Here is an 11554-nt window from a genome sequence, read left to right on the forward strand (position 1 = left end):
ACCCACCCAATTTATTTGTTATGTCTACTGCTGTTTACATACAATTTACCTCAAGAAATACAAGAAAGACAAGATTACCCAAGCGCTGAAGATTAAATTGCTAAAAAGTATTAACACGGGTTTAGCTAATGTTCAATTTTATAACATAATTTTGAATGAAAAGGTCCGATAGTAGTTAGCGACCTAAAGGGAAACTAACTATTGTAGATACTAATTCCACGTAAGTAGATAAGGTTGGTGGCAATTGCCACTACGTGCCACTACCTACCTTCTCAAGAACGTTTGGTATATATACGCAACCAATCGCATCGCGATAAAATCCCAAAAATCTTGAAAATTTTGCTTACAGCACAAATAAAATCACTCGATGTGCGACCGTCCCGCATCTGTGGGGGATTGTTGTTTTTATTTACATAGCAATTTATGCTAAACATCTGATATATTTGGGTTCAAACGATCGGCCCAAATACATTTGTATGTAAACCGGGATATCACGTGTCGCGAGTCCTGTTGGCCTTTTCCTTTTGATTTATATAATAGTAATAACAATGGTGTCGGATCCCTTTAGTTCTCCACATGTTACTTGTGGCTTATTTAGAAAACGCCTGTTAAAACTTGTATGTATGAATACGATCACATTGATCACATTACTCGTACTTTCGTTCGCATCTCTGTTATTTCGAACATTTTTACTTTTCTTTAGTCGATTTAATGATCGTAATCTTATCGTAAAGTACCTAAGTTTTTTATATTTGTTTATTTTTAGACACCAAAAATCATAAGTTGGTATCGACAAATGTAAATAATTACATTGTGCATGTTACAAAATCGATTAAAGTCGAAGGCCGTCTATGAGATAAGACCGTCTACAAGCTCTTTCGTCGCTTCTAACTCTTGCGTTAGTCACGCTTACAAAAGGTCAGTAGAGCAGAATTCTTGCTATGATAATCTTCCCAACCAAAAGTTTTAGTTACCGGTCTTCACCACATTGACCATAAAGCCAAAACCAAAGTCAATACTGCCTGAAATAGTCACATTGTGTACTTGACAGAAACCAACCGCGGCTTGTTTTTATACCTCTCTGGCTCATTAATCAATGTTTTTTCACTATCTGGCTTAGAATAATATGTCTTGTGTTTTTGCTTCGGGACCTAAAAAGTTTTGGGTAATTTCGTATACCTACAAAAGATTTTTGTAGCAATCAGTTTGGATAGAGGCACGCAAATCTGGTATTAATTAGATCTACACGTACAAACTATGTAATTATAAATATAGTTACCCTGTATGTAGTCTCTCATCTAATTAGACGTATTGCTACAAATAAATTAATATCAACTGAGGGTTAAGTTTCAAGATATTGAGTTTAGAGGAATGAGCACTGTACCTATTTATTAGGGTTCCGTACCCAAAGGGTAAAAACGGGACCCTATTACTAAGACTCCGCTGTCCGTCCGTCCGTCTGTCCATCCGTCCGTCCGTCCGTCCGTCTGTCACCAGGCTGTATCTCACGAACCGTGATAGCTAGACAGTTGAAATTTTCACAGATGATGTATTTCTGTTGCCGCTATAACAACAAATACTAAAAACAGAATAAAATAAAGATTTAAGTGGGGCTTCCATACAACAAACGTGATTATTGACCGAAGTTAAGCAACGTCGGGCGGGGTCAGTACTTGGATGGGTGACCGTTTTTTTTTGCTTGTTTTGCTCTATTTTTTGTTGATGGTGCGGAACCCTCCGTGCGCGAGTCCGACTCGCACTTGGCCGGGTTTTTTTTTTAAATATCTGGGAGACCGAGCTTTGCTCGGAAAAAATGTAAAAACTCAAAAATGCGCGTTTTCCTAGAGATAAAACCTAGCTAGATCGATTTTTCACCCCCGAAAACCCCCATATAGCAAATTTCATCGAAATCGTTAGAGCCGTTCCCGAGATCCCCGAAATATATATACATATAAATATATAAATAAATATACAAGAATTGCTCGTTTCAAGGTATAAGATTTGTAAGAATAAAACACGCGGAAAGTGTTTTTTTTTCTTAATATTCGACTATACTAATAACAGCGCCATCTACGATAACAATGATGAAACGCAACGACTTCTTTTCCCCCGAACAACGGCGTTCTACGCACCCCTAATATTGCTGGTTCTGGGCTTCTATTGCTCTTTGGTGTCCTTGAAATATTACAGAGGTCGCTACAAGTAGCAATTATTGTCCAAAACAGCGAAATAAAACTTTGTTTACGTTTACACGCCTTCATATTTTTATACAAGCGAAGTATATTAATTGTGTTATAAATTAAAAAAATTGCGTAATTGTAATTGAATCATACAAAGTAACTGGAAGGTAGCCAATGGAACTCCGCGATAAAAAATAAATAATCAAAGAAATCAAGTCATTGTATTTAAGTAGCTTCATAGAGAAAAAAAATACATATATAGATAGCTCACTCCATACATCAGTTTTAGTACCAAAAAGACTATTAGCATCTAGCATCGAGTAACGGAACTATCAGTACTGCTACATCTATTGTCAAGTAGCAGTACTGATAGTTCCGCTACTTGATGCTAGATGTAGACACTGAAATTAATAGTCTAACTGATGTATGGAGTGAGTACTCTTGTCTTATTATATTTCTCTATGGTAGCGTGTATCCATTGTTACAGATACTTTTTATCACAACAAACAAAAACAAAGCTGGCTTCCTTAGTCTTCCTTAGTTGTATACATATTTTCGACTTCGCTTAATTAATTGATTTTGAGAGCTTCCACTGCTGACTTTCGTTAATACACGTATGTATTACGAGTACCTAAGTTAATTTGCCGTGAGCAAAAGCTAGTTGCGAATTGTTAAACTTTGGTTGGTGTCTATAACCAAAATACATCTTTAGTTTTTCGTTATATTGATTAGTGATTTTAACTTATATATATCACTCGTCACGCGCATGCGTACACGCGCAATTTTTATACCTGTTAGTCACAATCACAAGAACACTAAACAAACCATTATATCATTTGGAACGATCTCAATGCATCGTTTAAACGGCTGCGTCTGGCTATTTCTATCCGACAACGAGCAGTTGCGTGGCATAATTTCGTTACTATCATTGCATTAATCTAAAGTATCTAAACTCTATATTTCTCATATAAATCCCCATGTAATAAATAATAAACCGATGACCTTTAAATTAAAAGTTAAGTTTATAATGCGAGAGAGAACATGCATTGTGAAAGTCAGTGGTTAGTGTTTATAATTAGTTGCTTTGCATATGGAAAAGCTCAGAAAAACATTGGTGAGTGGTGTTTTGTTTTTAGGATTTTATGACTTTAGTTTTGCTTATAATACCTATAACATCGAATTCCTTCGAAAGGAGTTAAGGTTCGCAACTTTAAGTATCTTCAGTTAAAGTCACAAATACCCGTCCTCCTCCTTTATTTAAGTGAAGAGGTTTGCGAATTTTGTCCGCTACATATTTTTTGCAGGTGCAATATGCGACGATGGTGGATTTGTGCTAGAAGCTGCCTTTACCGTAGCCGTCGAGTCTGTTTCGAGTGAAGATGATCCCTACGAGGCTAAAGTAGTACGCACCACACCGGGAGACGTACTTGAGGCCCACAATGCTATGTGTTCTGTTTTAGAGGTAAAGATGTACCTAATCTTTTACAAATCTAGATACTTAAACTCAATAAGGTTGTAGCAGTTTTGAAAAGAAAATTGTAGGGGTGTATTTGTAGTAAGCAATCTGTAGTTTTCGAACCCCGATGTGTGTTTAAAATTTAATCTAAGAAATAGGTAAACGCTACTTCTGTCAAAAATGAGAATTTTAAACTTTTCAGGGAAATGTTTTTGGAGTATTCGCCCCAACAAACGAAAGAGCGTTGAAACACGTTCAATCCATATCAGATTATCTTGAAGTACCTCAAATATTGGTGGACCAGTCAGTGGCACATAATCGGAATTGGTCAGCGATTAATCTGTATCCAAACCATGTGACATATTCGCAAGTATGTCATCTTCCATGTTAATAATAATGTTTGATATATCTTCGTGAAGACACAGACAACCTGAATCAGAATTCAGTAATTTAATTTTAAGGATAGATATATTAGTCCATATGTGAAACGAATAGGCGATTGGCAATCCAAACCTGAACGTCGATGGGTTTATTTTTCTTTAACATGAATCTAGAGCTAAGAGCATATGGTTAGATTTAATTTTAAACCTTAATAGAAAAAGATTTGCTTTACAGGCTTTCGCTGACATTATTGACAACAAAGGTTGGGAAGAATTTACTATCATTTACGAGGGCGCTGAACTGCTACCATTTTTTGATGCCATTTTTGCTTTGCAAGATTTGGAAGCTGGCAATGAAGTCTTAATGACTGTCGTGCAGTTACCAGATGGCGATGATTTTAGGTACTTAATAATATTTCACTAAGAATATCAAAGTAATATTTAAATAAAAGAAACATTTTCTCGCTTTTGGTCAAAGCTATAAAACATTTTTCACCAATTTAACCATTTTCACGTATGTTGAATCGTTAAACACAGTATTTTCGTCCAACCCTAGAATTTGTCAACCATTTGTGATTAAATACTTACAACTTCTAAAATCGAGTCACCGACCGCCGTAACGACGACGATACAGACTCTTTTCTAACTAATCTAGGTAACTATATTTGTTTAATCACGTCATTCCCTTATTTAAATCACAATTATACGCCAAATAGGTTTAAGTATACGTTTAATAACTTAGACCAAACACGACGTACCCAAAAGGGGTACTAAAAGGCATCATTATTTCAGATCCCATTTACAAACGATAAAAAAGTCTGGATCTCTAAATTACCTCGTCAACTGCAGAAGGGAGACTTTAGAAACATTCCTACAACAGGCACAACAAGTGGGAATTATGTCTGATGAACACAGCTATGTTATAATGAATCCAGACTTCCAGACTATTGACATGGACCCGTTTAAATACGGTGGATCTAATATAACAGGTATGATGTATATGAACGAAAACAATAGCACAAAATAATCCACAGAAAGTTAGATTCGGATTGCGAATGCAGTAGTATTACAATAGCTGAAAACATAATAATACATATCTAATTATTTAGGCAAACACACTTAACTCACCCTAATCGCACGGACGTGTACCATAATAATTTAGTTTTATTTAACTATTCAGCAGTTTCAAATGTCTTTATTCACTACAGGAGTTCGATTTTTTGACCCAAGCGTCGAATCAATTCAAAACTATATAAAGAGCATCAATGCAAAAGTAGCCGAGCTATCCGAAGATCAAATACCAGAAGCCGTAACTGAAAATGGACTGACACTCAGTTTATCTTTGATGTACGACGCTGTGATGCTATATGTGGCGGCCGTTAAAGCTATGGCGCTCGAAGATGGCTCCAGTGTCACTTGTGAGAGTGGAACGGGATGGGCTTTTGGATCTACTCTGCTTAATAATCTTAAAACTGTATGTACACGTAATTAACTTAAGTTATTAAAGTAACTTAAAATATAATTCCTAGATTTGCTTGCACATGGCTTAGCCCATGAATCACTATCATCATCATAACACGATCACTATTGGACATACCTAGGGCTTTCCCAAGTATCTCCAGTAAAAGATCTCCACTACAATCGGTTTCATCTAGCTAGTGGTTCATTCTCTTGCTGTGTCATCGGCTGTGAACAGTACATATATAATATATAATATGTAGATCTACGTAGTTAGAGTAGACGGGCCTCGCATCAAAGGCTCGAATTTCACGCGGAAAATCTTTGGATTAAAATCCCCTCGTTCGAAAAATCTAAGAAAATGTAAGATTTATTGATAGATTAAAAATACAATTTTTACCTTTTTTATAAATATTTTTTTACAGATGGAAATGGAAGGGTTGACTGGTCTTATCAAGTTCGACGACGATGGACTACGTTCATATTTTGAGATAGAGATACTTGAAGTTATGGCACATGGCATAGAAATGGTACACATGACGATATTTTTTTTTAATGTTTCTACTTTACGAGTAATGAACGTTTAAAATATCGTGAGAGTCTACGTAATAAGCTGATCCTGCACCGACTTTGTAGCCACAAAGTGCCACTTCACATGCACTTTTGTCACTACAAAGTATGTGTAGAGGCTAGCTTGTTCTGACTCTACTGTACCGACTTATTCATCTTTTTTTATGAAGGTAGCGACTTGGAACATTGAAGAAGGATATAAGGAGACCAGAGTCATAATACCAGCAGCAGAAGTAGAAGGTTCGGAATCTATGAAAGGAAAACATTTCATTGTTTTAACAGCTTTAGTAAGTAGTTACTTAACACTAGAATATTTTTCGGACTTTGTACTTAACCTTCGACCCTTTTCGCATTTTTTTCTTACCAATAATTTAGACTATTGAAAGAAAAGAGGCTTGAACTCACTACCTTGGCTTTTTATACAAGATTAAGGCTTAAAAATATGAAGCAAATCTCGACTATTTTTTACAACACGCTGTATGATGTGTAAATGAGTCCACCAAGAATTTTAACATCTTGCAGAGTGCGCCTTACGGCATGTTGAAAGAGTCTCCCAAAAAGCTCGAAGGAAACGATCGGTACGAGGGTTTCGGAATTGAGCTCATCGAAGAGTTGGCCAAAATGAACGAGTTCAACTATACCTTTGATATACAGGCCGATGGGGTTTATGGGTCCTTGGACAAGAAGACGGGCAAGTGGAATGGTATGATGGAGAAGGTTATGGACGGGGTGAGGAAAAGCATTTATGTACTTATAAACTTCCTAAACTCTTGTAATATCTAATATTTTGAACAAGTAGAAGTCTAAAGTCAGAGGGATTGGCGTAAGTCGAAGCGATGAACCACGTGAACAACATTGAATGAAGCTGCCCTATATTGACAGCCGGCAGCACTTATTAGATTTAAATCGTGTTTTAGCTATGAGGACCTGTATCTGTGTTCATAAAATTATTTTTTCTTTGTACTTCAGAGAGCGGATTTTGCGATCACTGATTTAACAATAACAGCAGCGCGTCAAAAAGCCGTAGATTTCACGAGTCCTTTCATGAATCTTGGAATCACTATTTTGTACAAAAAACCAACGAAACAGCCACCAGACTTGTTCTCTTTCATTTCTCCATTTTCTTCGGAGGTATGCACTCATTAATCGCTTAGAAAAATACAGGAACTTCGTAACTATAACATGACGGGAAATTAAACCATTTAACATATTTTTTTCAGGTTTGGGGTTGGCTGGCAGGAGCATACGTCGGGGTTTCTCTATTACTATTTCTACTAGGAAGGATAGCTCCAGAAGAATGGCAGAATCCTTATCCATGTATTGAGGAACCAGAGACTTTGGACAACCAGTTTACAATGGCTAATTCCTTTTGGTTTACTCTGGGAAGTGTGCTGACTCAGGGATCTGAGATTGCACCAATGTAACTATGTAGCTTAGAATAAACCAAATTTATTGGGAAAAAAAATACAAACTAAACAATAAAATAGAATAATGTAGACTTCCCACACATACAACACGCACCATTCTGCAGACTTACAAAAGTATAACATACAATTTGTTCCATAAATAACATCAAATACAATACAAATGACTACTGGAACATAATATACAAATTCTTATTTCAGAGCGGTATCCACACGTATGGCTGGGAGTATGTGGTGGTTCTTCACTTTAATCATGGTATCTTCATACACCGCAAACTTGGCGGCATTTTTGACGGTGGAGGCTAAATTCTATGCTATAAAATCAGTACAAGACTTAGCAAATAATCCATACGACATAACGTACGGGGCTAAAAAGGGAGGTGCCACATTGGGATTCTTTAAAGTAAGTTATATGTCAAACATGTGAAGCCGGTGAAAGTACTCAACCTAACAAAGGATTTTCGAGAAGTCCGAAATACAATAATACAGCTCCTGCTGTGAAACTAGTTTTAAGTTGGGCTTATATACTATTTTTGCCAACATTAATTTCAGGAATCCGATAATTTGCTGTACCAGAAAATGTATCAATACATGGATGAACATCCTGAGTACCAAACGTCTACTAATGATGAAGGACTGGCAAGGTATTTTTTAAATAGATATTTACATTACAAACAGTATTACAGTTATGACAATCGTCATTTAAATACCATACAATACAACTTCTCTTTATTGCACAACCCCAATAAAACATTTATAGAGAGACACACACATAATACATGAAGACAGAGGTAACAACAGGCGAGGTAAATATTACAATTATGATTCACGAAATGAAAAGTTCGCTGAAACGCATAACTTTATTTAGTCCGCGATACAAATAATATTGTTACCTAACTTTTATTTGGCTTGACTTGAATCAAAATTAAATAATGTTGTGTAGTTTTAATTTAGAGTTATTTATATTGTAATTTTTTGTAGGTACCTAGGTACAATTGTGATATACTTATATCTAGATACAATACTGATAGGTCACAGTACACTGCCACAGTTTTCTATTTTCTAATTTATCGGATACTGAAGAGGCCCAATGTAAAAACCGAAGTACGTAATCCCTTTTGTAATCACTGGTGATGTACTTTCAGAGCAAAATCGACAGAAGAAAATTATGCATTTCTGATGGAATCGACATCAATTGAGTACATGGTGGAGAGAAATTGTGATGTGGCTCAAGTCGGAGGATTACTTGACAGCAAGGGTTATGGAATCGCTATGAAGAAAAGTATGGGTCCATAATGTTTCAATAACCAGTATTTAGATTATGTCATAAAAGTTGCACAATATGGTTGACGTTTTTTTTATGTGATCCTAACAATGCTGAAAGTTATAGGTATACCTAGCTACGATGCTAAAGCACTCACTGCCGTCAAATGGTAAAGCGCTGCAACTCGAGTTACAGCGGTTTAAGTAACCTTGGATCAAATGATTCCTTTCATGTTCTTCTATCATCCCCTTTTTTCAGATTTTTGATATCTCTTTTAATTAACTCTGTAGAAAACTGTCAAAACGCGCAACTATAGTCTGAGTATACCAAAACATTGTAACAAGAGTTAACGCAGAACGCTGTAAGTGCTACCTGCAGCGTTTTGCTTGCATTGTAATATTGTTAAATTAAGAGCATGTAATACGCCAAAATGCGGCAAGACACTGAGAAAATGATCGTAATATCGTTTATTAAAGTTTAAAATAAAAAGTCCAATTACGTAGTTAATTTCATTATTATATATCCATCTTAAGCACTGCACTTACAATGTTTTCTTCTTTCAATGAATCAGTTTATGAGTTACAAGTGTTACAACCTAATAGCCAAAACGATGCAACTAGGAAATAACTGTGGCAAAATGATGTAACTATGTAGTAACAGCATTTTGCTAAGACGTTTTCTTTGTTATTTTTTGTAGAATCCTATTGGCAAAACACTTTATAGCTAATATTTACGTAAATACACTAATTTATAAAATTTTCTTTAGACGTCTATGTAAAATGCACTATTAGGTATATATTGATTAAATTTCAACATGATAAGTTCATAAATAGTAGGTGTTACAAAGGCCGAACTGTTTAAACCTTTAAACGCGTTTTTATCAAAACTATGTTTTTTGACTTGCAGCGTTCTACCATTTGACGGCAGCGCAGCACACACTGTAATAGTAGTTTGTAATAAGATGGTTTTTAGGGTTTTAGTATGTTTTTAGAGTTGACTGTTCAATTTAAATACAAATATAAAGTAACGAAGTGTTTAGATATATTTAATATTTAAAATAATTTGTTCATTTCAGACAGTCCGTTTAGGCAACCCATGAGCGAATCAATTCTGCAGCTCCAAGAAGAAGGTAAACTGACGCGAATGAAAGACAAATGGTGGAAAGAGAAACGAGGTGGAGGCGCGTGTGCGGTCAGTATACCCGTTTTATTGTAAGTATGTATACAGTTAGCTGCAGAAATGTCTGACCACCTATCCACGGACTTCTTATTCAAAAGGGAACAGCTAAATTTGTAGCTGGTTCGTCACTATAGTCTTTGAACATGATAAACTGTTACGGGTTTATGATGGTAAGAATAACATATCTCGTAAAGCTGAAAGTACCTACATAAACTTTAAGATGATGTTTCCAGGACGACGATGCGGGCAGCGCTGAAGCCCAGCCTCTGGTGCTGGCGAACGTGGGAGGAGTTTTCATTGTCCTCGCTGCTGGCTCCGGCCTGGCTGTCATCTGCGCCATTTTCGAGATGCTTGTTGACATATGGCTGATATCACATAGGGAAAATGTAAGATTCCTTGAATCTTTAGGCCCCATGTTTGTGTTCACACATTTTTTACATGAAACTTGAATTTTAGAAGACAATAAATAGAAAAATACCTTTAGCTCTGAAATAGCTAGTTCATTAACGTTTACATGATTACCTATATGCTCCACTTGAAATGGTTTTATTTTATTTATCAGAGTAGCATAAACCAGTGTGACCCCTACCCCTGCCCCCGCCAATTTAGTCCCGCCGACTTGTCAGTTCGTCTTATGGGTAAATATCGTAACGTATTTAATACACATCATGTCTACTAACAGTTAACTCTAATAAACTTCCTCAGAAACATATGTAGCATGGAGCTACTACTTCCGTTGAATGTAATCCTATGGATTTTTATCGGAGTGTTACAGCAATAATGATATTGACAATGATATGTAACTATTATGTACCAATACAAATACTTTATTACGTCGAAATTATATTTTTATACTTCTCAATATATGTGTAGTATAATACAGAGAATAACATGCAATCTTACCGCTAAACATGCAGCATTATCATTTATATCTTTATCATTATCTTCAGCAGAAGCAATTTTATAAATATTTTGTTTAAATGAACAGCGCTTTTTTACTAAACCTTTTTTTATTAAGCCTACAAACTTGATAATTTATTCAAAATTCTTTTACATTACAGGTGTCTTTTATACAAGAACTTAAAGCTGAAATAAAATTCATCATCAGCGGCAGTAGCGATACCAAGCCTGTGCGCCACAGGGAACCTTCTGGGAGTGGCTCAGGGGGCTCAAAGAAGTCCAAAGTCGAAGACGAAGAGTCCCACAAGGAGGTCGAGAATAACCTGAATGCACCAACTCCGTCCGAACGTTCTGTGTCGCACCATTCGAGGCATACCTTGCATAGTAGGAGGCAGAGCAACGCCGTGCAAATGGCACGAATGCGAAAATTCAGCAAGGCGACATACTGATTAACAAATGAGCTTGTGAATTTACTAAGAATATGATTATGACATTAAAAAATACTTAATTTGAAATTGTCTTTTCTATCGGAATAAATAGACGGAAAAGGAACGAACAAAGTAAAACTATTGATCAAAAATTTTTTAGTAAGTAGGTATATCGGAGTTTCGCGAGATAGTATTTTGGGTTCATTACTTTCCTTGTTTTAATAATTTGTCAAATTCGAGAAGACTTAATTATCGCCGATGACATTAGCTTCAATATTAGATAATAGATAGATTAGATTTAGCTAGATTTTTTAT

The 11554-nt window shown here is 35.9% G+C and overlaps 1 protein-coding gene across 1 annotated transcript; it reads left to right on the forward strand.

Moving 5' to 3' along the window:
* Positions 1-3224: 3224 nt before the first annotated feature.
* LOC134651329 (glutamate receptor ionotropic, kainate 3-like) lies at positions 3225-11260 on the forward strand. The gene is made up of 17 exons (XM_063506401.1): positions 3225-3294; positions 3485-3642; positions 3839-4006; positions 4252-4418; positions 4809-5005; positions 5225-5490; positions 5900-6004; positions 6215-6331; positions 6567-6773; positions 7014-7175; positions 7265-7464; positions 7670-7871; positions 8021-8112; positions 8614-8750; positions 9808-9923; positions 10145-10297; positions 10973-11260. The coding sequence occupies exons 2-17, from the start codon at positions 3625-3627 to the stop codon at positions 11258-11260; spliced, it is 2595 nt and encodes an 864-aa protein (XP_063362471.1). The 5' UTR covers positions 3225-3294; positions 3485-3624.
* Positions 11261-11554: the final 294 nt, after the last annotated feature.

This window comes from Cydia amplana, chromosome 10 (assembly GCF_948474715.1).
Source record: "Cydia amplana chromosome 10, ilCydAmpl1.1, whole genome shotgun sequence".
Classification (NCBI taxonomy): Eukaryota; Metazoa; Arthropoda; class Insecta; order Lepidoptera; family Tortricidae; genus Cydia; species Cydia amplana.

Excerpts from the sequence above, each read along its gene's own strand:
- LOC134651329 (XM_063506401.1), top strand. Across the intron at positions 4,419-4,808 it reads CCAGATGGCGATGATTTTAG|ATCCCATTTACAAACGATAA; the intron begins GTACTTAATAAT and ends TCATTATTTCAG. Across the intron at positions 10,298-10,972 it reads TGATATCACATAGGGAAAAT|GTGTCTTTTATACAAGAACT; the intron begins GTAAGATTCCTT and ends TTTACATTACAG.